Source organism: Stegostoma tigrinum, chromosome 7 (assembly GCF_030684315.1).
Source record: "Stegostoma tigrinum isolate sSteTig4 chromosome 7, sSteTig4.hap1, whole genome shotgun sequence".
Taxonomy (NCBI): Eukaryota; Metazoa; Chordata; class Chondrichthyes; order Orectolobiformes; family Stegostomatidae; genus Stegostoma; species Stegostoma tigrinum.
This window is the reverse complement of record NC_081360.1, coordinates 59,714,764-59,741,537: the sequence shown is the minus strand read 5'-3', so window position 1 is coordinate 59,741,537 and position 26,774 is coordinate 59,714,764. Positions and strand designations below refer to the sequence as shown.

The 26,774-nt window shown below is 41.8% G+C and overlaps 1 protein-coding gene across 7 annotated transcripts in view; it reads left to right on the top strand.

The window, feature by feature from the left end:
* Window positions 1-26,774, top strand: part of LOC125454239 (RNA-binding motif, single-stranded-interacting protein 1-like) — a 249,574-nt gene that overhangs the window by 123,061 nt on the left and 99,739 nt on the right. For all 7 annotated transcript variants that reach the window (XM_048534810.2, XM_048534806.2, XM_048534804.2 and 4 more), the window contains one exon: window positions 18,377-18,435. In XM_048534810.2, coding sequence (XP_048390767.2) covers window positions 18,377-18,435 — 59 coding nt within the window. The remainder of the gene's footprint in view (window positions 1-18,376; window positions 18,436-26,774) is intronic.

Sequence of the window (26,774 nt, the reverse complement as noted above, 5' to 3'; positions counted from 1 at the left end):
CCTATCAGTCCAAAAGAAAAAGCTGAAACATTCACTATAAACTTTAGCCTGAAATGCCAACTGCATGATCCATCTTAATCTCTCCAACAGAACCTCTGCATCACCAATGTCAAATATCAAATGCTATCATCTGTCATGTGCTATGGTATGAAGAAGCGGTTGGAGGCACTGGATACTGCAAAGTTTCCGGGACCTGACAACATTTCCAGCAACAGTACTAAAGATCTGTGCTCCAAAGCTTGCTGTGGCTGTGACTCTAGCCAAGCCGTTCCAGTACAGCAACTGCAATCACGTCTACCCAATCATGTGAAAAGTTACCGAGCTAAGTCAATAGACACAGGTGCTGGAGTAGGCCATTCGGCCCTTCAAGCCAGCACCACCATTCATTATGATCCTGGCTGATCATCCACAATCAATATCCTGTTCCTGCCTTATCCCCATAACCCTTGATTCCACTATCTTTAAGAGCTCTATCCATCTCTTTCTTGAAAGCATCCAGAGAGTTGGCCTGCACTGCCTTCTGGGGCAGAGCATTCCATATATCCACCACTCTCTGGGTGAAGAAGTTTTTCCTCAACTCTGTTCTAAATGGCCTACCCCTTATTTTTAAACTGTGTCCTCTGGTCCTGGACTCACCCATCAGCGGAAACATGCTTCCTGCCTCCACAGTGTCCAATCCCTTAATAATCTTATACGTCTCAATCAGATCCCCTCTCATCCTTCTAAACTCAAGTGTATACAAACCCAGTCGCTCCAATCTTTCAACATATGATAGTCCCGCCATTCCGGGAATTGACTTTGTGAACCTATGATGCACTCCCTCAATAGCAAGAATGTCCTTCCTCAAATTGGGAGACCAAAGCTGCACACAGTACTCCAGGTGCGGTCTCACCAGGGCGCTGTACAGCTGCAGAAAGATGTCTTTGCTCCTATACTCAATTCCTCTTGTGATGAAGGCCAGCATGCTATTAGTTTTCTTCACTACCCGCTGTACCTGCATGCTTGCTTTCATTGACTGATGTACAAGAACACCTAGATCTCGTTGTGTCTCCCCTTTACCTAACTTGACTCCATTTAGATAGTAATCTGCCTTCCTGGTCTTGCCACCAAAGTGTATAACCACACATTTATCCCCATTAAACTGCATCTGCCATGCATCCATCCACTCACCTAGCCTGTCCAAGTCACCCTATATTCTAATAACATCCTCCTCACATTTCACACTGCCACCCAACTTTGTGTCATCAGCAAATTTGCTAATATTACTTCTAATGCCTTCGTCTATATCATTAATATATGTTGTAAACAGCTGCGGTCCCAGCACCGAACCTTGTGGTACCCCACTGGTCACCGCCTGCCATTCCGAAAGGGACCCGTTTATCACAACTCTTTGCTTCCTGTCAGCCAGCCAATTTTCAATCCGACTCAGTATTTTGCCCCCAATACCATGTACCCTAATTTTGTTCACCAATCTCCGATGCGGGACTTTTGATAAAAGCTTTCTGAAAGTCCAGGTACACTACATCCACTGGCACTCCCTTATCCATCTTCATAGATACATCCTCAAAAAATTCCAGATTAGTCAAGCATGATTTCCCCTTCGTAAATCCATGCTGACTCTGACCATTTCTGTTACTGCTATCCAAATGAGTCGTAATTTCATCTTTTATAATTGACTCCAGCATCTTTCCCACCACTGACGTCAGGCTAACCGGTCTGTAATTTCCTGTTTTCTCTCTCCATCCTTTCTTGAAAAGTGGGACAATATTTGCCACCCTCCAATCCGCAGGAACTGATCCTGAATCTATAGAACCTTGGAAAATAATTACCAACGCGTCCACAATTTCTAGAGCCACCTCCTTAAGTGCCCTGGGATGCAGACCATCAGGTCCCGGGGACTTATCAGCCTTCAGACTTAACAGTCTGTCCAACACCATTTCCTGCCTAATATAAATACCCTTCAGTTCGTCCATTACCCTCGGTCCTTCAGCCACTACTACGTCTGGGACATTGCTTGTGTCTTCCCTAGTGAAGACAGATCCAAAGTACCTATTCAACTCATCTGCCATTTCCTTGTTCCCCATTATAAATTCACCCATTTCTGACTTCAAGGGCCCAATTTTAGTCGTAACCATTTTTTTTCTTTTCACATACCTAAAAAAGCTTTTACTATCCTCCTTTATGTTTTTGGCCAGGTTTCCTTCATAGCTCATTTTTTCTCTGTGTATTGCCTCTTTAGTTATCCGTTGTTGCTCTTTTAAAGCTTCCCAGTCCTCCGGCTTCCCACTCATCTTTGCTATGTTATACTTCTTTTCTTTTATTTTTATGCAGTCCTTAACTTCCCTCGTCAGCCACGGCTGCCCCCGCCTCCCCTTAGGATCTTTCTTCCTCTTTGGAATGAACTGATCCTGCACCTTCTGTATTATAATCCAGAAATACCTGCCATTGTTGTTCCAGAGCCATCCCTGATAGGGTATTGTACCACTGAACTTTGGCCAGCTCCTCCCTCACAGCTCCATAGTTCCTTTTATTCAATTGCAATACTGACACATCCGATTCTCCCTTCTCCCTCTGAAATTGCAGATTAAAACTTATCATATTATGGTCACTACCTACTAATGGCTCCTTTTACTTTGTGGTCCCTGATCAAATCCGGTTCATTGCGCAACACCAGATCCAGAATTGCCTCCTCCCTGGTAGGCTCCAATACAAGCTGTTCTAAGAATCCATCTCGGAGGCACTCTACAAACTCCCTTTCTTGGGGTCCAGTACCATCCTGATTCTCCCAGTCTACCCGCATGTTGAAATCTCCCATAACAATTGTAGTGATACCTTTGTGACAGGACAATTTCAACTCTTGATTCAACCTGCACCCTACCTCCTGAATACTGTTTGGGGGCCTGTAGATAACTCCCATTAGGGCCTTTCTACCCTTAGAATTTCTCAGCTGTATCCATACTGACTCTACATCTCCTGACTCTATGTCCACCCTCGCAAGGGACCGAATATCATTCCTCACCAACAGGGCTACCCCACCTCCTCTGCCCACCAGTCTGTGCTTTCAATAGCACGTATAGCCTTGAATATTCATTTCCCAGGCCCTGTCCACTTGAAGCCACGTCTCAGTTATCCCCACAACATCGTACTTGCCAACTTCCAACTGACCCTCAAGCTCATCCACCTTATTTCTTATGCTTCGTGCATTCATATATAATATTTTTAATTTGTTTCTCCCCTCACCCTTCCTATCAATCCCTATTTCACTTGGCCATACTGTACGATCCCTTCTTGGGTTTTCTGCTCTGTTGATTCTGTTGTCCTTCTTAACCTCTCTTATTCTCACTTTCCCTTTAACGTCTTTCTTAAATTTCCAGTTTGCGCGCCCCCCCCCCCCCATTACTTAGTTTAAACACACCTGTGTTGCAGTGGCAAACCTGCCTGTCTTGTGCACAAAATGCAACATAAATCTAATCTGACTAGTTTACCGTTCCTCAATCTACTTTGTCATCAGGAAAGGTGTCAGCAACAGTGCTGTCAAGCAGCACTGGCATCACAATGTCCTGCTCACCAATGCCCTATTCGAGTTTCGCCAGTGCCCCTTAGTTCCTGACTCAATTGCAGCCTTGTTCAAACACCCATGCTCAGTAACGACAGTTTGTCACCATTTACAAGATACACTGCAGACATCCACCAAGGCTGATTAGACAGCACCTATCAAACCCACAACCAGTAGCACCTAGAAAGATAAGGGCAGCAGGCACGTGCGAACACTGGTACCTGCAACTTTCTCACCAAGGTCACTCACCATCCAGGCTTGGAAATATATCACTGTTCCTTCAGCATCACTGGGTTTAAAAAGAAAATGCTCTAAGTCCTTCCTCCTTAACAGCATTGTGGGTGTCCCTAGTCCAAATGGACTGCAGTGGTTCAAGAATGCAACTTACCACTAGCTTCTTGAGGGCATTCAGGGAGGAGCAATGATTACTGGCCCAGCTAATGATACCCATGTCCTGGTGTGTGAATTTTAAAAAAAGCCAAACTACTTGTAGTTTGTAGTCACAATCCACTCTTCCTATCAGCACCCTGAAGGAAACGAGCCTCATGTAAATGCAGTATCTCTAATTTGCTAAGTTGCAGATATGATGTGGAAGTGCTGGACTTGGGTGGACAAAGTCAGAAGTCACATGACACTAAGTTATAGTTCAGCAGGTTTATTTGAACTCTCAAGCTTGCGGAGTGCGGGCCTTTCAACAAGTGCAGTGATTGAGAGAGACGAGCACACTAGACACCAGATTTGAAAGGCAGATCAAGGGCTGAGAATCCAAAGATCATACAAGTGATGGGAGTGATGCCTCAGATAAGTCTTTGCAGATGACCAAGACTGTTACAGTGTGAGTCAAGTGTCAACAGTGGAATAACCAGTGAAGGGATGAACTGTAATCCGATTAAATGAGGCAGAGAAATAATTACAAAATATTAAAAATTAGGTGGTGCTGGAGACAAACCAAATGCCTGGAGTAACGTGATAGATATAAGAGTCACATGCTGAGGCTCTAAACTAAGTTCATAAGTTATCCAAAACTGTACAAACAAATTTTGGTAGCGAGATCATAACAATTTATCAATGGTGATAGTGTCAAAACAGGATGGTAAGGAAGATTTCACAGGAAGAGAGCACTGTGTTGGAGTCACATGTAACAGAACATGAATCCGAGATCAGAGTTGAGACCGTCTTCATCGGTATGGAACTTGGCTAATAGTCTCTGCTCAACAATCCTGCTTTGTTGTATATCTGAGTCTGCCTTGGAGTACACTTAGCCAAAGATTGGAGGCTGAATGCTTTTGACCACTGAAATGTTCCATGACTGGGAGAAAACACATCTGTCCAGTGATTATTGTGCCATGTCCATTCAATCGATGTCGTAGTGTCTGCATGATCTCACCAATGTACCATCCCTCAGGGCATCCTTACCTGCAGTGCATAAGGTAGACATCACTGGCTGAGTCACATGAGTATCTGCTGTGATGGTCGTATCCATGACCGTGTCAATGATCTGACATGTCCTGCAGGGTTTGCCATGGCAGGGTTTATAGTGTTATACTCGATGTTGGCCTGAAGGTTGGGTAGTTTGCGGACAATAGTCTATTTATGGTTTGGTGAGATGCTCATCATCGATGATGTGTTGAAGGCTGCAAAGAACATGGCCTGGTTTCTCTGCTCCGGGGAAGTACTGGATGATGAACGGTACTCTATTGGTTGCATCCTGTGACTGTCTCCAAAGGAGTTCTTTGCAGTTTCTCGCTGTGTCACGTCAGAACGATGAGTTGAGCATCATATCCAGTTTTTGAGGTTATCCAGTTCTTAAAACCTTTTAGGTGTCCATTGCATTCCTCCTCACCTAAGCAGATCCTGTGAATGCGTAGGGCTTGTCTGTAGGGGATGGCTTCTTTAATATATTTAGGGTGGAAGCTAGAGAAGTGCAGCTTACGGTAGAGTGAGGTACTGAGGTGTCTGCCCCTGATGGAGATGCATGTGATCAATTATGAAACTGACTCTAAAGAGTAGTCGATGCTAAGTCTGATGGGATGAAACAAGTTGATATCACCATGTAATTGTTTCAGTGATTCCTCGCCATGAGTCCAAAGGAAGGAAATGTCATTGATGTATCTGGTGTATAGTGTTGGTTGGAGGTTCTGCGCAGCAATAAGTCTTACTTGAACTTGTGCATGAAAATGTTGGCATATTGGGGTGCAGATCTGGTCCCTGTGGCTGTTCTGTGTATCTGAAGAACTGGTCATTGAAGGTGAAGATGCTGTGTTTGAGAATGAAGCAGATGAGTGGTGGGATGGCAAGTGGAAATTGAAAGTTGTTGCTATTGAGTATTGAGGCTGTTGTAGTGATGCCGTCATTGTGGCGGATGTTGATGTAGAGTGCTGTGACGTCCATTGTGACGAGGAATATTCTTGGTTCAACTGGTGCTTGGAAGTTAAGTTTCTGTAAGAAATCTGCAGGACCACAACAGAAGCTGGGGGTTCCCTGTACAATGTGTTTCAAGATGCCTTCAACATAGCTGGAGAGGTTCTCACACAGATTTCCGTTGCCTGATACGATGGGACATCCAGGTGTTTGGGCTTTGTATATCTTTGGAAGGCAGTAGAAGCCTCCTATGTGAAGTGTACATGGGTGACAGTGCGTAAGATACTCTGAAGGTCCGGATTGCTGAGTTGACAGGTGTATTCTTTGGTCAGATCAGCAGGTAATTGTCTGTAGAGCTCCTGGATGTTCAGTTGTCCGTACACGTCTTCGCAGTATTCTGGTCTATTCTGTATGATGATGGCTGCTTCTTTGTCAGCTAGTTTGATGACAACGTTGTGATTGGTCTTGAGAGCATAGATGGCGTTGCCTCGTACGTGGGTGACCTTCTGTGCTATCTTGTGGGCATGGCTGATCAATATGGTGTTCACACATCTCCAGTTTGACTACTGTTTTGGTTGCTGCACTATTGATCTCGCCCTGTCGACTGTTTCGATTCATTGGACGTCTCATTGGGCTCACTGACATTTTGGGGTTTGTGGAAGAATTCCTGGAGCCTCATTTGTCAGATAAATTACTCTGTCTTTCGTGAGACCAATGGAGTCCATTTTGGTGCTGGGGCAGAAATGGAGCCTTTGGCTGAGAACTTTGATTTTGTCTGGTTGAAGGGTGTAGTCAGACAAGTTGATAGATTTTGCTGTGGTGGTACTGCTTTCAACAGTGGTACTGGGGAGGCTTCCTACTGCTGGTGGTGATTGCCAAGTTTTTCCAGTTTATTGTTGGTGTGCGTGTAGATGGTGTAGTTCTGTTACCTCATCTGCTTGGCAGTGTCTCGTAGCTGGTCTGCTGTATCCTGAGTGCACGCTGAGAATATGGACTTTATGTCTATTTTAAGGTTGTGATGTCTGCTGTTGACACTTTACTTACCAACTAACCCTCTTGCTCACCTGCAGCGACTTATTATCTGACTCGGCACTCACACCAGTTGTATGATCTTTTGTTCTCACTGCCCTTGATCTCTCTGCCTATAAACTCTTGAGTCTGTACGCTCTTCTCTCTCTCTGGACCTGACGAAGGGGCTGCACTCCGAAAGATTGAGAGTTTGAATAAACTTGTTGGACTAAACAAAAAGCTTTCGTGCTCCTGAGATGCTGCTTTGCCTGCTGTGTTCATCCAGCTCCATACTTTATGTCAGACTAAACCTGGTGTTGTCTGACCTCTGACTTTATTATCTAGGTGAAGAATGTGTTATGGTGTAACAAAGACTGCCAACCCCTGCACTCCATTGCAGAAAAGCAAGTTAGCATTTTTAATTTGTTTAGCAACTACTATTAAATGTGTTTCCTGCGCTACTATCAGTGAGAATGCATTTCCTTCCTACCAGAAAGCCAGAACATTTCAAGACCTTTGTCATTTAAAATGCCCATTCAGGACATTTTACGAAATGTGTAAATAGAATGCACAGTCTTCAATGTGATGGCATTATCACATCATTTTCTTCCAAATTATTTAAAAGTGCATCACAAAATTTAAGCACACATGACATCTGATACTGTCTTGGTACCAATATAGGCAGCTTATGACTGAATTTTTGAAGCATGAAATTTCGTAACTTCAGTACAGCAAGAACAGAGCTATCATTTTGTTTGTAACTTGCTTTGAACACAAAGCTGAAGAATTGAGCATGAATAAGCACATTGAGCTCCTCACACCTACTCTGCCTTAAAATATGAAGACAAATTGAGTTTTAAAAACTTAGTCTTTGATAAAAATTGGCCTTTAAGAAGTGTCAAGCAGTGGAGCTAAACTGTAGGGGTTTTTTTTTTGCCTATCTGATTAATCCAATCTATGTAAGGATTAAAATCACCTCCGGTTATTGTAATACCCTTTGTGCAAACCCTTTTTTCCCCCCTGTTGTTCAACAGGAATACTGTATGTTCTGTTCTACAGTATAAAGCTACTGTTGTGGAAATAGTTTATAGACTCCCTAAGTGACCCCTTAGTTTTACCATTTCTTACTTTTTAACCAGATTGGTCTACATCTTAATACACTCCTAATACCATATTCTTGACATCCTTAAATGATGTACTTTACCATGTTTTCCAAGTTGACATTTCAGAATGAATGGCTAATAGTGTTAGAGCCCAGCCTTGCATGTGTTGCAAGCACATTTCTGAAATGGCTATTGTCCTCAATGGACTTCTTCAATCTCAACAAAACTTTTGACTCGGTCAGTCGGGAAGTGCTGTAGAGATGGCTGTCAATGGCTGGCTGTGCAGTTAAATTCTCCCCTTTACATGATAAGATGCTCGCAGTGGTCCTCGGGGTTCAAGCAGGGATAAGTTACTAACTCCACCATTTTTTCATCTTATCAAGAACAAGCATCCTAGTGGTTTAGACATTGGTTGAAGTTGAAAAGTTTTCCATTGTAGACAGTTGAAATCCAAGAAGAAAATGACATTGACCTCACCTGTAGAACTTTGGTGTATGAATGACAATGTCTGTTTCCCTGTGTCGTAGAAAATCTTCAAGCTTCGCTTAATGACTTCATGGAAGCATACCAAAGAATTGATCTTAGCCTCAACTTCATGAAGGTGCAAATCTTTTACCATTCCAAGTCAAGTTATGATCTATCCCTCCATTAAGCTCAATGGAGAAATCTTACCACTGTGGACCATTCTCGTACCTGGGAAGCTACCCCTTATCTAAGGCTGACATTGGTGTGAGATTCCATCTAACCAACGTACGACCATTCAAATGCCTGAGGATGAGAATCTTCAAATGATGACATCTGTGCTGATACATAGCTCCTTGTGTTTATGGTAGCCATCCTTCTGATTCTTTCATATGGCTCTGAAACTTAGTATAGACACTGCCTGAGGGATCTTAAGTAGTAACATTGGGGCTGTTTGAGACAGTTCTCTGTAGCAGCTACGAGGAAAGGCACACGAACATCAGCATCCATGGAGTAGCCAATAGCACCAGCATCAAGACTATGATCATCCAAAACCAGCCATGCTAGTCACATGTTTAGGATGTCTGAGTTCCAACTGTCAAAGCAAATCCTCTCTGCCCAGTTCAAGGAAAGGTCTCAAGTGAAACAAGGACAAAGGAAGCATTTCAAAGACTCTCTGAAGGCTTCCTTGAAGAAATGCAATGCATGGGAAACCCTCAAAAGAAATAAACTTGAAGGAACTTCCTGTATGAAGTCAGCAAGAGGAAGTTTGGAAAAAGAACCGGAAAGAGGAATGCCAGTGATTTTAAGGCCATGGACCAATTCCATGGCCTGGAAACACCTGCCAAATGTGTGTGCGGCTCGAGAATCAGGCTCATAAACTACACAGGACCCACAGAACCCTTGACCAATGATACAGAATTTTCAAGATCGATATTCATACTTATCAGCAAGTGATTGCCAATAGTGATGATTTTTCTATTTCTGCTATCAGTTCATCCATTTTGTTCTGAGTGCTGCATATTTTTCACATACACAAATCATTAAGAATAGTACATAGAATTTCAGTTTCTAGCCTTTTCCGTTAGTATTTACATTTCTTAAAACAAGCATAGTAGATTCTTCAAAGAAACAGAGAAATATAATGGTTTTATTGCCAACAAAGTATGCTAGTCCACAGGTTGCAAAATCAGAACACTGGATTCGGCAGATGTAACCTGTATGTTAAATTTCTATACTCTGGCTACTGACCATCATTACAACTGAAATTATTTCTCATTTACCTTAGTCTGAATGTCTGTGTTAAGGCTTTCTTTAACTTGCGTTGCTCTGCCTAAAACAAAGGATCAGTCCATGTGACTGAAGTCCCTCTACACGTGTATCATTCTGGTTAAACTCCCTTGTACCCCCTTCTCAGACTTGCCATGTTTCCAAAAACACAGTGCTGTAAATTGGACATAGTTTTTGCTGTAGCCCAACTAGTTATTTATAAAGGTTAAGCATAACCTACTTTTATACAATCATTATAATTAACACATTCAGAAAGGGTTGACCATACAGTCTTGCTTTCAAGGATATTGTTAATTTCTGCTGCTGAATACAAGGCCACCAATAGATTTTAGCTATTGGTAAACAGTAATGAACTGTTGATATGTAACTCTACTAGAAAGAACTAACTGCCTTCTGAAACATCCACTGCATCCATATACAAACAGAGCAAAAACAAAATTGGTGTTATGGGTGGAGTAAAATATTGTGAAGGCAGTTTAATGGTTCCTGTCCACAGTGTTCAGTGAGATGGTCCACTGAAATGCCTTGCCAGGACCTGCTGATCCTTTAGTCTTTCTTCCCCAGGTACTTTCCTTCACTTGCAGGCAGTTCACAACAGATAACCAAGGCTGCACAGTGGCTCAGTTGTTAGCGCTGTTGCCTCACAGCGCCAGGAGCCCGAGTTTAATTCCACCCTCTGGTGACTGTCTGTGTTGATTTTGCATATTCTCCCTGTGTCTGCGTGGGTTTCCCTCCCACAGTCCAAAGACGTGCAGACTAGGTGGATGGGCAATTTAACATGGCTAATTGTGTTCCGGGAAGTGTAGACAAGGAGGATGGGTCTGGGTGGGATGCAGTGAAGGTCAGTGTGGACTCGTTGGGCTGCAGGGCCTGTTTCCACACTATATGGATTCTATAAGATCAATGGTAGGGAAATTATTGGTTTAAAGTGACAGATTAGAATTACTGTTGAAGGAAAATGTCAGCTGGCATTCTTCAGGCTCTAGGTATTTCCTCTTATTGCAGAGAGAAAGGAGGCACCTTCCATGCTGGAGGTCCAAAAGCTTCTGATTTCATTGTTCCCACCCATTGGCTTTCGAGTGGCTGAGCAGTTAATCATATAGTTGTAGGCAGGCAGTTGGACTTCATCATGGACCCACTCCAAAGACCAATCAAATATTTGTTTACGAGGTGAATCCATTCAGGATTCGTGATAGTGATAATGGGAACTGCAGATGCTGGAGAATCCAAGATAAAATGTGAGGCTGGATGAACACAGCAGGCCCAGCAGCATCTCAGGAGCACAAAAGCTGACGTTTCGGGCCTAGACCCTTCTTCATTTTCTTTTGGTTTTTCAAAACATTTTCCATTTTTGCCCGCAATCAAAAATACAGAAAAAAGAAAGTGGCCTTTACAAGAAAGGAAAATGTGAACCAAATAGCAATAGAGGGATCCAAAATGGAATGCTGAAAGGAGCATTTTTCCTTTCATTTTTAGGAGGTCCATATCTGGGGATATAAAGATTCAGTGCTTTCTTGTTTCAGATTCTGCAGCCTACATCCCTGGGGGTGGTGTAGCAGCAGGAAGTTAGAGGTGGAATAGTGCAAAGCAATGGAGGAATTCTAAATTAAGATCAAAAGTTTTGAATTCAGTGCATTGGAAACCAAGATCCCACGCAAGTTGGGGAGATCGATATTAGTAATCAGAGAACACTGCCCAAAGTCTGCTCAATATGAAGTGGTGTGTGCGCAAGTTAGAGTTTGAACAAGGTTACAGAATACAATTAGGAAGTTTTTAGAATTTGAGTCGACAAATGACAAAAGAGATGTGTTATATTACTTCAGCATCTTGTGGAAAACTGCTAAAGTTCTTGGTGATCACCAGATAATGGCTAGAAGGCATGGAATTATTAGGTTTGAAAACCTAATGCTGTAAATGTAGCCAGGTTAATATCTTTTTGGTTATTTTCAATCATCAGAATATGCTAGCTTTTATTTACAGAATTTAAATACAGGCAAAAAGGTTCTTCAAAAAAAATCTTTAGCAGGGCCACGATGGAATAAAGGATTTAAGAGCATGTCACTTTAATGCCTGTGGCATTTGTCGTTCTGCTGGATAGACTGGGTGTGCCTTGTACAGTGGGTGATTCATTTCTTAATATTATTTCATAATTTAAAAATGTGTGTGGAAATAGCTTACTCCTGCAAGTCCTGTCTTTTTATAAGAATAATGAGCATAATTAAAGGTCATGTAAAATTGGAAGCTAGTTTGTAACTTCCCTAAAGAACATTAGTTACTAACTTATTTAAATATTTGATTATAACATTTGTCATCACATTCCAGGATGCAATAAATTTGTAGTCTGAAAATCACAAGTTTCCTATTAATCAACTGAATAATTCAACTAAATGTAACGTGAATGATATTTCAAGAAAATGGTATAAAACTGCTGAAAATTTGAATGGACCAAAGGTCCTTTTCACTAATGTAAGCTACTTAGTACCTTCCAGCTCTTTTGCAACAGTGGCTTGCTACATTTTGTCCTATTGTACAAAGACAAGATTGAGATGACCTCATTGTGAATCAGACTAAACCGGTTTCCAGTATTTATTAGTTCTGCAACTGGCTAGCATGTTGTAAAATTTACTCTTAATTTCCATTCCCCTCAGCTTCAGGGTAATGTCAGGAAGTTGCAAGAAAGAGATTAGATGTTGAAAATAAAGAGGAAATAGTGAGAATGGTCATATTTTTGAGGTAATTGTAACAGAACTTCACACATGCATTTAAAAACAATTCAACTGACTTGGTAACTGGATTTATCCACAGCGCAAACCTATCCCTAAGTTGACTAAATTTGCAGCATTCATGCATGTAGTGGCTACAGGATAGCTAACACTAATGTGCAAAATTACTCGAGATTTGATCATAAGTCATTCACTTGTGCGCCGGAGTAGAATCACATTTGATCTCAAGACATTTCTTTCACTGAGCAACTGATGCGGCTGTTATGAATATCACCAAACCCCAAATTAAATGGTACACTCATTGTCCCACAATGCGATGTATAATATCAAAGAACACAAACTTAAATCAGTCCAAATTTTAAATTAAAAATGAGTTGTGTGATATTTCTACAAAGTGACATTTTTACAAAGTACGTACCACTTATTCACCAAAAATATATTTTCTAGGAACAACATTTTGTGAAGTTGGATGACATTAATCAGAGGAGGTGGCAAACCAGTATTATTATCGCTGGACTGTTAACCCAAACACCCAGCATCCTGATGTCAGGGAAGGGAGTATCAGATTTCTAAATCCAGTTGCTATTTGAAAGAAACAGCTGTTGAGTGCCTTTTAAAAGGTATTAAGGTAGATAAGTCCTTGGGCCTTGCTGGGAAGTATCCCAGAATATTGAGGGAGGCAAAAGAACAAATTGTTGGAGCACTGACAGACATCTCTGTATCCTCTTTGGCCACAAGAGAGGTCCTAGAGGATTGGAGAATGGCCAATTATGTCCGATTGTTTAAAAAGGGTAGCAGGGATTATTCAGGAAATTACAAACCTGTGATTCTCTTGTCAATTGTAGGGAAATTATTGGAAAAGATTCTCAGCGACATGTCAAAGCAAATAGACTGTTCAGCGACAGAAAACATGGTTTTGTGTAGGGGTGGTTGTGCCTCACTAAGTTTAGCTTTTTTGAGGAGGTGACCAGGATGATTGAGGAAAAAGCAGTTGATGTTGACGACATGGACTTCATTAAAGCCTTTGACAAGGTTCCTCATGACAAACTGGTACAAAAGATAAAGCCATGTGGTGGCAAGATGGAAACAGAACTGGCTTCGTCATAGGAGACAGGGTAGCAGTGGAAGGATGTTTTTCAGAATGGGGGGTTGGTACTGACAGTGTTCCACAGGGATCAGGGCCAGGACCTCTGCTGTTTCATGATCTACGTTACTGATTTGGAGGAAAATGTGGTTGGTCTAATTAGTAAGTTTGTGGATGACAAAGATTGTTGGAGTTGCGGACAGTGAGGAGGATTGTCAGAGTATACAAGAGGATATAGATCAATTGGAGGCATGAGCAGAGAAATGGCAGATGGAGTTTAATCCAGACGAGTGTGAGATGATGCATTTTGGAAGGTCAAATACGAATGGAAACTATGCAGCAAATGGCAGAACCCTTAAGAATGTTGATATGCAACGGAATCTGAGTGTGCAGGTTCACAAATCGCTGAAGGTGGCAACACAGCTAGATAAGGTAGTGAAAGAGGCCTATGGCATGCTCCCCTTCATTGGAAGGGACATTGAGTATAAGGATAGATAAGTTATCCTGCAGCTTGATAGAACTTTGTTTAGGCCACGTTTGGAATATCACATACAGTTCTGGTCACCATGTTACCAGAAGGATGTGGATGCTCTGGAGAGGGTACTGGATGTTGCCCTGTAGAGTGCTTAGAGATATTCTGAGCATCATGCCTCATTCTGACAGCATGCTGCAAATGGAGCCCCATTATTCCCAGTGTTGTCACAAAAGTTCAAGATTTTATCGAAGAATGCAAAAGTTTTTAAATTACCTGTTTCTTTAGACCCAGCCAACAGAAAATATGGACCAGAGTTTTTGTACTTAACAAAATTACTATTAATTACAAAATGAACAGAAAAACCTCTCCAGGTAAACAACTATGAACCGTTGACATGTAACTCCTCCTAATTAAAACTCTAACCCCTTTTATAGGACTCTGTAAACATATTATGAGTGCAGGGGAGAAGCTGGAAAACCAGTTCAATAGTTCCCGGCAACAATCATTTGAGATGATCTTTTTACTTCCAGGACTGTGTTCTTCTGTCCCTTCTAGGATATTTTTTCCCCCCTTGCAGTGAGTGCAGAGAGTCACCTTCTAAAATTATGAAGTCTCCGACTTATTGGTTAAAAGCACCAGATTACAGCAGGAAGTGAGAGGAGAAAACTGGGTTTCTTTAGGCTGTCTGTATTTTATGCTGCAGAGACACACCACCCCTTCTGGAAGTCAGCAGAATTCAAGCAAGATTGGACACATCTACAAGCTGTTCAGTTACCCAGCAGCCAATCGCATAGCTGTAGGCAGGCAGACAGCCTTTGTCATCAACAACTTGCCATCGCTCCTCATACCAATCAACTACTTGTTGATTGAATCCCACTTTTGTACACTCCCATAGCTGCCAGCACATCAGCCACTGTCCCACTGTTTCAATAAAACAGCAGTGGAAATACCACTTACAATGAGTTGCAGTAACGTATGCAGCAATCTGTTCAATAACCGTTGGTTTTAAAATGATCCTCTTTCTGTCTACAGTAGAGAAAAGATACAGACTTACATGAAGTTGTGAAAGACATGTATTTGTTTCTATTTGCCTATTTGTAGGCCATGTGCCCTATGATACAGAAGGGCTCACTTTCCTTGATGTTTCTTCAGTGTAAAATTGCACTGAGGAGCTCCTTATGTTTTATTAATACACAGTGATAACCATTGCTAATGTGATCGGATAGATAGCTGCCAGCATCCTCCTCTTCTCCTTGGGTCTACAGGGCCTCCTTGGCTGTACTGAAGCACATGAAACCACAATATAGTCCAATGAGAAGAGACTTTGGTCTTGAATGAGATGCAGTCTATTGCACAATAGCAATCAGGTGGAAATTACATTAGTTGGGTGGACATCATTACTCAGATTATTGATGAATCTAGGATAATGAATCTGTGCCCTTCAAGATTCTAAGATGTTCTGCCTTTCCCCACCCAAGCCCTTATGATATCATTACATTGCACAAAGCTTAATGTTAGTTTTAGCATTAATCCTTTCCAAGCCATTACCTGTTTTACATCATCTCCATCCATGTTTTTGTCACTAATTAATACCTGTACATTATTACATTTACTACTACCCCTTCCCCCCTGAGTCTGTAGACTTAATATATTGAGGTAGTTTGGAGGCAAATTTTTTGTGGATTTGAAAGATTGTTAGGGATTTGCCTCAACAGCTGTTGACATTGATTCTTAATGTGTAGCTCTTTGTCCAAGCTTTTAGTCATTTTAAGAGCTCCACAGCTAGTACCTAGTTCTGCTAGGGTCTCCTTTGGAGTAGATGCACTACCACCAAATCTCCTTGTAACACTTGTATTACAGGGCCTAATAGCATTTAAGTAATGAAGGGCTTAACCATGTATAAGCCTTCAAAAGAGGCATATGCTTGAGCAATAAGTAGTAATAGATTACATTTTAATTAAGATAACAACAGGATAAGTAGACTAAGACTGCTTTGCCTAAACGTATTGTTGTGTAGAGTCTTGTTGCTTTACTCCATTAAGAGTGGTATATACGTTTTTTGTCATTCTTGTTGTAGCTGCACAGGCTGATCAGGTTAATTAGTGATGATCCCGATTACCAAGATACCATTAATTAATTTTAAAACCCAGATCTAGCAACTTGAGACTGGGTATCTATGAAGTGCTGTGGGCCATCAACAGCTCTGGAACTTTACTTTCAAAATCTGCAGGCACGTGAACTAGTATATCCCACATTGGACCCATCGCCATCCAGCTAGGTCTGAAACCTGGTTTGATAAACTGTGTAGAAAGGCGTGCCAGAAGCAGCACCCGAAATGCAAGGCATCAACCAGGTGATGCAGCAATACAGGACGACTTGTGTGCCTCACAGCGTATATAGCTATCGCGTAAGCAGCAAGTGATTGACAGGGCTAAGTGATTCCATAATTTGCAGATCAAATCTAAGCTCTGCAGTCCTCCCATATCCAGTCATGTATGGTAATAGACAATTGAACAACTCACTGGAGGTGGAAGCATCACAAATATCCCGATCCATGATAATGGGGAAGCCCAATTCATCCGGGTAAAAGACAAGACTGAAACATTCAGCTGGAACTACGGTTTGGGTGATTTTATTCTGGCTTTCTCCAAGTAACCACCAGTATTATACTTGCAAGTCAACAGCCAATTCATTGCATGTGACATCAAGAATTAGGTGAAAGTACCGGATACGGCAAAGGGTCTGACAATATTTAGGCAAAAGTGCTGACATTGTGTGATTCAGAACTTACTGTGCCCCTAACCAAGCTCTTCCATTATAGCTACAATGCTGGCATTGACCTGATGATATAGAAAATTGCCCAAGTATCTCCTGTACAGAAAAAGCAGGAGCAATCCATCCCAAGCAGTTGCTGCTCCATCAGCCTAATCTTGATCAAAGTAATGGAATGGGTAATCAACAGTGCTATCTAGCGGCCCTGGCATATCACTAACATGCTCACAAACACCTACTTTGCAAGGCACTGACTTCATTACAGCCTTCATTCAAACAAGGACAAAAGAGCTAAACTTTACAGATGAAGTGATGCTGACTATAATGTAAAGGCAGAATTTGACTAAGTGTGATATCAAGAAGCCCGAGCAAAACGAGACACTGGGTATCAAGGAAAAAGATAAAAGATGGTTGTGTTTGTTGGAGACCAATCATCTCTGCTCCAGGACATCTCTGTAGGAGTTCCTCAAGGCTGTGTCCTAGGCTGAACCACCTTCAGCTGAACATAGAACGTTACAGCACAGTACAGGCCCTTCGGCCCTCAATGTTGCGCCAACCTGTGAAAGCAAACTGAAGCCCATCTAACTTACATTCTTCCATTATCATAAGGTCAAAAATGATGACTTTGATTACACTCTATTCTACACAATTTGTGAATTTTGAAATACTGAAGCAACCTATGTTCAATAGCATCAGACTCCACTAGGCTACCATTGTCCAGAATATGAATTGGAGTAGTTGCGTAAGTACTGTAGCACCAAACACTGGCATGAGGTTAGGAACTGTGCTGCAAGTAACTCTCTCCCTGACTTCTCATTTTCTGTCCACCATTTGCAAGGCAGCAGTCAGTAGTGAGATGGAGTACTCCAGGTTGCTTGCATAGGTGCAGCTCCAACAGTACTTGAGAAGTTTGACACCATTTGGGACAAAAATATCTGCTGTGAATGGTACTATATCCTCATCATACATTAATTCACTCCCTCCACAAGCGAATGCACAGTAGTGGTCGTATGTAACATCTGTAAGATGCTTGCAGAAATTCACCAAAGCTGCTGAGACAGCCTCTTCCAAACCCATGAACACCACCATCCAGAAGCATAAGGACAGTAGATACATTGGAACACTGCCACCTACAAATTCTCCTCCAAAGCAGCACAAGTCAGCACTTCCCTGATTTCACTGGTCCATGAATAAATAATGAATAGATCAGTTTATACCTTTTTTGTGCATTTGCAATGAATTAATGTCCTAAGTACATTCAAATATAATTTTGTGAAGGTGGTGGGATATGGAGAGATGTATAATAAATATCTGTGATTAGAAGCTCTACCTTTTTAGTCACTCATTTTGATTTTCCTGCCTTCCTTTCTGCCAATGCCGGTGCTATTTTGGACTTAAAACCGGCAGAATGTTTAAAAGTAATGTTTATCTGTAACAGTGACGATTCAATTATGATATTATGGCAGATTTATAACTTTTCCAGAAATGTTTTAATTGCAACAATAATTCTTTTAATGTCCTTCGTTTTCTTTTGTCTTCTAGGTATGGCAAAATAGTATCAACAAAGGCCATTCTGGACAAGACAACTAATAAATGCAAAGGTATATTTTTGTTATATGCTGGATGTGTTCCTGGGGATGGTATCTACTTATGGTAATCCATTTTTCACATGTTCGAAAATGCAACATTGTGATGTTCAATTATGCTTCTATAAACTGCTATCCTCGTTCTTTTACTGTGGCTGGTCAATTTGAAGTATTTAGCTGCCAATATTGCATTTCTCTTTCTAATTATTGATTATTTGTTTTGTTTTCTCTGCATTAGGAAACACAATTACCTGTTTGTCAGATTGTTAGACAACTCCAACCTAAACTACAATTTATCCAAAAGAGTTGGTTATCAAGTGTTCATCGATCAATCACTTTTGAATGGTGTTAAATTGCCAACAAGCATTCTATGCAATATGTACATTGACAGTTGTTTTTATGGGTTGACTGAGAGCGGCAGAAATGGTTGCTTCCCTTTACACTGTCCAAGGACAGGAGCCAGTGGTATCTAGGGTGGACAAATATTTAATACTTTTAAAAGAAAGGCCTAGAAATTTAATAATGTAACACCTATCATTCAGAATGCTGAATGACTGCCGAAACAATCAATATAATAGGCAAGAACTGTGCATTACAATTTCAGTCAGGAGCAAACCACCTGCCATTTTGGAGACATCTTTTCTCGTCTTCGGCTCCAACTGTAGGAATGACAAAGTGTGGAGAACTGATTTAATTTTCGTTCCTGAATGTTACAGATCTTTGGTATTCCCCAGCATCAGTCTCTCAAATTGCTGAAACTGCCTAGCATCATGTAGCAGTAACTGACAGGGAAGATCCCCACAGTATTTGAAGGGATCATACCAAACCTACAGCTTAGCTGCTGTTTTTCTTGTCAAGTTGCTCTTTAATCTTCTGGAATTATTTTGGTATGTAGGCTCCCTCTGTTTCGCTGCAGGCATTTGTCATTTACTGGAACTTCCTTTTGGTATGAAGGACAAGAGGCAAAAAGCAGGACTGTAGGAGAGGAAGGCCACAGCAAGTGGCTATAGATACTGTGAACTTTCAGAGAAGACTTTTTATGTTGTCTTAACTTGGGAACTACATTTGATCAACTTGACTTCACAGAGAAGGCCATACTTGAATTATATGGAGAAGCTAAGGTTTAAAGGATATTTGGTAGAGATTTTTACCATCGTAAAGGGGTGGCTGGACAGAATAGATGGGCAGAAATTGTTCCCATTGGCAGTATTTTCAGAACTAGAAGACACCAATTTAAGCTTTTGGCGGAAGAAGCAATGTGATATGTGATGAGACATAAAGTACAAAGGCCAGGAGGTTATGGTTTCTAAAAAATAAATTATCCATGAGATGACGGTATTGTTGGCTAGGCCAGCATTTATTGCCCAAAGGGCAGATAAGACCCACCCATATTGCTATGGGTCTGGAGTCACATATAGGCCAGACCAGATTTCCTTCCCCAAACGATATTAATTAACCAGATGTTCTTTTTCTGACAATTCGCAACGGTTTCAGGATCATCTGTAGCCTCTCAATACCAGATTGTTATTACATTCAAGTTCAAAAATTTGCCATGGTGGGAATTGAACCCAGGTCCCTAAAAAATTAGCTGGGTCTCTGAATTAACGGTCTAGCAATAATACAGCTAGACTGTCACCAGTTAAGGATACACATGTTTAAAACCTTTGCCTACCTTAATTGGTGTGTTGTGTCCACTTCTGGGTGTGATACCTTCGAGAAGATATGAAGGCACTAGAGTGTATACAAAAAACATTTACAAGAATCGTTCCAAGCTTGGGAGAAATGTCCCAACGACAAAAGGGTTGGAAACCAGGGCACATCAATTTAAAGTTTGTTTTGATTTGATTTACTATTGCCACATGTACCTAAACACGGTGAAAAGTTTTGTTTTGTTGTAGTACGGGCAGATCATACCATTCAAAGTGCCTAAGAAGAATAGAACAAAGCAAGGAATACGCCGTTATGGTTATAGAGAAGGCACACAAAGACTGAGGTCAGCATTAAATTTGAAATTTGAGAAGTCTGTTCAGAAATCTAATAACAGCAGGGAAGAAGCCGTTGGTATGTTGGTATGTGTGTGTTTACACTTTTGTATCCTCTACCTGACGGAAGATGTTAGAAGAGATTATAACCTGGGCAAAGGGGTCTTTGATTATGTTGGCTGCCTTTCTGAGGCAGTGTGAAGTATGGATGGAGTCAATGGATGGAAGCTTGGCTTGTGTGATGGACTGGGCTGTGTTCACAACTCTGTGTCATTTCTTACGGTCCTGGGCAGAGCAGTTGCCGTACCAAGCCACAATGTATCCGGGTAGAATGCTTTCTCTGGTGCATCTATAAAAGCTGGTCAAAGTCTTTATGAACACGCTGAATTTCCTTAGCCTCCTGAGGAAGTAGAGGTGTTGCTGCGCTTTCTTGACCATCACATCAACATAGGTTGAACCAGGACAGATATTTGGTGTTCATCACTCCTAGGAATTTGATGCTGTCTATCTTCTCCACCTTCGCTCCATTGATGCAGATAGGGGCATGCTGTGCACCTGGCTTCCTGAAGTCAATGACCAGCTCTTTTTCTTTGCTGACATTGAGGGAAAAGATTGTTATTTTTATACCACGCCGCCTAGCATTCCATCTCTTTCCTTCATTGAATTGAAAAGGAGCCAAAAATGATATGAGAAAAAGCATTTTTAGTGCCTGATAAGGATCTAGAATACACTGCCTGAGAATGTGACAGAACCAGATTCAGTCGTCCCTTTTTAAAATAGCAATTGGATTGTATATAAAGAGAGAAAATTTCCAGAACTGTGGCAGAGACAAGGGATTGGGATAAATTAAGGACTGTTGGACCCAAAATAGGCAGTTGAGAACTCTTAGATAATTTGCAAATAGTCTCTCTAAAAAGCAGCAGTTTAGATGGGATGCATTGGTTAAGCAAATAGGCCATATGCATGAAAATTCACAGCAATGTGGTTGACTCTTAACTACTGCCTGTGATGGGCAAGAAATGTTAGTTTAGCCACCAATGCCCTCATCTTATGAATGAATTTTTAAAACAAACAGCAAATAACTGTTATTACCAAAATCAAACTAATTTACAGATACAAAAATTATTGACAAACTTTTTAGATTATCCACAACACACACGCACACACCCACTTCCAAGGATATAAGATCATTGCTGTCTCGTCCCCTTTTTGCCCTCCTGAATTCCCTCTTGTGTAGACTTCTACTGCCCTTCTACTCGTTTAAGGAATTACTTGATCTCCAGGCTATATCCGACACATGCCACCTTCTTTCCCTTGGCAAGAACCTCAGTTTACTTAACAAGACAATGTATTATTTAACCACTAAACGCCAAATGTTCCAATATAGGCAGCATCCCTTAACACACCCTTTGGCAAAATGTAATGCAACAAAAATTCTCACCTGCTGTCTCTCCCCTGTAGAAAGAAACACTGAAAGAAACAACCTATCCTTTGTGATGTTTTTTAAGCAGAAACCTCGCTGCCTGAGTCTTCAGTCTAGCAGCAGAGAAAACTCAAGTTGCCCACTCCAGCAGCTAACCAACAAAAAAGCCCACCCACTCTTGATCTTTTTATTTTATTCTGAAAAACACCCTGGGGGAAACCCAAAGCTATTTACAAACTATCTGCCAAAAGGAGACATCTCACCACTGTGACAAAACCTCTCTACAGGAAAAACTGGACAGAGCACTTTCGTAAAGGCATAACATCATCACACTAGGCCAAACATAAGTTGCCCATCCCAGATAAATTTTTGAGCAGTAAAGGAATTAAGGGTTATGGTGAGTGGGTGGGTAAGTGGAACTGAGTCTCAAAGATCAGCCATGATCTTATTAAATGGTGGAGCAGGCTCGAGGGGCCGGATGGCCTACTCCTGCTCCTAGTTCTTACGTTCTGAACTGTCCTCTGGGCAGAGTCAACCACATCACTGAGGATCTGGAGTCACATGTAGGCAAGACCAGGTAAGGACAGCAGATTTCCTTCCCGAAAAGAGCACTACTGAACCAGTTGGGTATTTATAACAATTCCCAGTAGCTACATGATCACTAGGTTTCTAATCCAGATTTGCTTTGTCATGTTGGATGCTGATATTTGCGTTCAATGTCCCAGAACATTAGCTGGGAGTTCCGAATTACTAGTCCAATGACAATACCACTACCTGTAATTGACAAGAATCGCAAGTAAGCAGCTTCTAGATACAAGGAAACAACAATGAGCCATCAACCCAAACACTTCTCTGTATTTCTCTGGTTATACCTGATCAGAAATCATTCATAAGTGGTTATGAGTTAATCCCCTTGTAAACTCACTCTTACACACAAAGGTAAAAATCTTGGGTGTTATGGACAGAGGGAGAACTGGGAAAGCTGTTCAGAGGTCTTGTTCACAGGATCTGCTCTGATGATCCTTGTGCTGATCAGAGCACTGCTTTTTGATCCTTCTTCTCCAGATGCTCTCACTGGTTTGCAGGAGGTCCAGGGTGACTGGTTCATGCTTATAAAAGACTTACTAATTAGAAGTGACAGCTTACAGTAATTTCTCAAGGAGAAAGAACAGTTTTTCAGACTTTAAGTAGCTTTTACTGCAGTGAACAGAGAGGTCGTGAGCTGGTGGAGATCTGAAGGCTTCTTGCTATCTTGTGTACAGCCCCAGACTGTTGAATTATCTCTGAACTAATCACATTAGGTGGCAGGCAGAGGCCCTTTGCTCTGTGGACTAGTGACCAGTTATTGATAATAATGAGTTACATGTTGCTAACTGTATAACCATTGGTGTACAACCCTTAGCGCCAGCTTATTGGCAAACTACACGGCAACTACTGCCTAAATACACGGTGATGTAAATGATACTTAGAATAAGTGTCTGGTTACCTGCTTTTAAACACTGCAGTAATCCTTCTACAATCCTTAAGGCAGTTATTTTCCCATGTCAGGTCACAGTCAAAAAGTCCAGTAAAGCAAAGATGCGGTTTTTGCAACGTTTTTGCTTGAGTGAATGATAAATAAATGATGTATGGTATAAATGAGGTGCTCTCGCAACATGTAAGAAGCATCTGGATGGGCATTTAAAATGCCAGGGCATAGTAGGCTATGAACCAAATGCAGGAAAAATGGAATTGGTCCAGTTTGGTGTTTGTTGGTTGGCATAGCCATCGTGGGCTGAAGGCCCTGTTTCTGTGACTAATTGTTTTTACGCTCCAGTTTTTAAAATTAAAAGAAATACAATGAGAGAGAATGGTTTTCAAAAACTACGTTTACCAGGGTAGTTGCATAATTTCACTGTAAGCAGTTTGATACTGAGTCCAGATGACTCTCTAAAAGAGTCATCTAGACTCGAAATGTTAGCTTGCTTTCTCTCCACGGGATACTGCCTGACCTGTTGCAGTCTCCAGTATTTGTTGTTCTCGGTGCAGATTCCAGCATCGGCCGTAATTTACTCCTACATTTGATACTGAGCCTGGGAATGCTGCTGCAGTGAATAAAGCCTGTTAGCAAGGAGGGTGGAGTGTGATAGAATACTCTCTTAGATGAATGTTTATCTGGATGAGTGCAGCTTCAATAACTTAGACAAGCAGTTTGTTTGAGTGGCAACCCATCCACCAATGCAGTGCAATGTGCGTACAAAATGCTGGATAGCAACTCAACAAGATTCTCACTGCATCTTTTAAGACTGCAGCCTGAACCACCTGCAAGGACGTAGGCAGCAGGCACAAAGGAACAACAACATCAACATGTTGCATCACAGCAGAACACCATCCCTACCGAGTAATTTACTGCACTTCTTTCACTGTATTGAGATTAAAATGCTGGCAGTGCCCAGTATCATATTGAATGTATCTGGACTGGTTGGACAGCATTAGTGGACTGTAGTATAATTGGACAGGCACATGATAGGAGGGGTTTTGAGGGATATAGGCCAAATGCAGGCAATTGTGACTAGTTCAGTTTGGGGAACCTGAATAGCATGGATGAGTTAGGCCTGAGGGCCTGTTTCCATGCTGTATGGCTCTATGACTTTACTCTGCATTTCATGATAACCATTCGGTGACAGAAATGGGTAAGCACACAACCAAGTAATGCAAGGTCAAACAGAAGAAAATCAAACAGGACAACTCAGCTCTGTAACATTCATGTCAAACTGGATGAATTGTTAGTACAGTACAAATAAACAAACATGTGATGGCCATTACAGAATTTGGTTATAAAGTTAGAATGGGTGGAAGTGACAAGGGGAGCAGGAATGTCAGGGAGCATGAGCAAGTACACAGAGGAGAGTGCAAGAATGTGGTGGTACACCAAGGAAAGCGAGCACGAGTGTGACCGTGCATGTATGTTTGTCAGGGTCAGTGACACAAAGTTAGTGCAAGTCCAGGAGAGTGACAACACAAGCACAAATACCGGGGAGAATGTTAGAATGCATGCATGTGCCAGGGAGTGTGACAACACAAGCACTTGTACGAGGGCAAACATAAGAGTACACACAGCGCGTCATAGTGGCTCAGGGGTTAGCACTGCTGCCTCACAGCACCAGGGACTCCGGTTCGATTCTATCCTCGGGCGACTGTCTGTGTGAAGTTTGCACATTCTCCCTGTGTCTGTGTGGATTTCCTTTGGGTGCTCCGGTTTCCTCCCACAGTCCAAAGATGTGCAGGTTAGGTGGACTGGCCATGCTAAATTTCCCGTAGTGTTCAAGGATGTGTTGATTGGTTGGGTTATAGGGGAATGGGTTTGGGTGGGATGCTCAGAGGGTCAGTGAGGACTTGTTGGGCTGGAGGCCCTGCTTCCACACTGTAAGGATTCTATGATTCTATTCTATGACACATTGACAGTATCCTCTCTCTTTCTCTATATCTATCTGTCTGTCTCTCTCTCACTCTCCCTCACTCACGCACTCTCGCTCTCTGTCTCTCTCTTGCGCTCTCTCCCTCTGTGTGTGTGTGTGTGTATGTCTGTCTCTGTCTCTCTCTCTCTGTGTCTCTCTCTCTCTCTCTCTCTCTCTCTCTCTCTCTCTCTCTCTCTCTCCCCCTCCCTCCCTCCCTCCCTCCCTCCCTCCCCCTCTCTCTCTCTCTCTCTCTCTTTGTGTCTGTCTGTCTGTGTCTCTCTCTCTCTCTCTCTCTCTCTCTCTCTCTCTCTCTCTCTCTGTCGGTCTCCCTCACCTGCCTGCCCAATTGTGCCCACTTACCCACCTGTTTGCCCAGCCTCTCCTCTATAGCCCATTCTTGTCTGTACTAACTCTCACTCACTCTACCACTCGAGGGAGCAAGGGATAAACCAGAAAGCTGCAGGCCAGTCAATCAAACCTTGCCGGTGGGGAAATTTCATTCAAAGAATTTCTGAGGGGCAAATTAATTTGTTCTAGAAGGCAGGAATCAATCAAGATTAAGTGGCAAGTTTTCTTAAGAGAAGGTCGTGTCTGACTAACTTGATAGAATTTTTTATGAGGTAACCAGGTGTCTAAATGAGGGCAATGCTTTGGATGTCTTCCACTTTGACTTCAGTGTGGCTTTTGAAAAGCCCTGCATAGGAGACGTACCATGATAACGACAGTAAGAGCCCATGAGACCCAAGCAAATTTGGCTAATTGGAACTAGAATTGTCTGAGTGGCAGGAAGTAGAGTGTGGTGGTTGTGGGGTGTTTATGTGACAGATAGCTAGTGTTCAGTGGGATTCCACAGGGGTCTATATTGAGGCCCTTGCTGTCTGTGCTACGTATAAATGATTTAAAATTGAATGAAGGAGAGTTGATCAATAAGTCCATGTTTAAGGTGAAAGTTGGTAAGGTAGTAAGTAGTGGGGTGGATAGCTTTAGATTCCAGGAGGATAGATGGCTGGTCAAATAGGCTGATCGGTAGCAAATGGAATTCAACCTGGATAAGTGTGAGGTGATGTGCTTGGACAGAGCCAAACAAAGCAAGGGAATTAATGATGAACAACAGGATCCTGGGCCACATCAAGACTTGCAGAGATCTTGATAAAGCAGTTAAGAAGGCACATGGGGTACTTGCTACTATTAGACATCACAGTTATTGAGTTCTGACTTTAAGTTTTCAAGCCCTTCACTGGAAGTAAAATCTTCAAGCAACTAACCTGCACCAACAGCAGATTAAAATTAAGTTTATTTTTTATTGATGTTTACTCTTAATCTCTGTACGTTACAGACATGTTGGTTTGAATGGTCTTCTGTGCTGTGTTATTCTCTGGTAACAGAAAGTAATTTCAAAGGCTGCACTTAGCCTAAATTAGATCTGTATGATAACTTTATTTTATTCCTGTTGACATGTGGAGAACAGTAATCCAGCTGCATGGAGCTTGGAAGTATCCATTTCTGAAATGA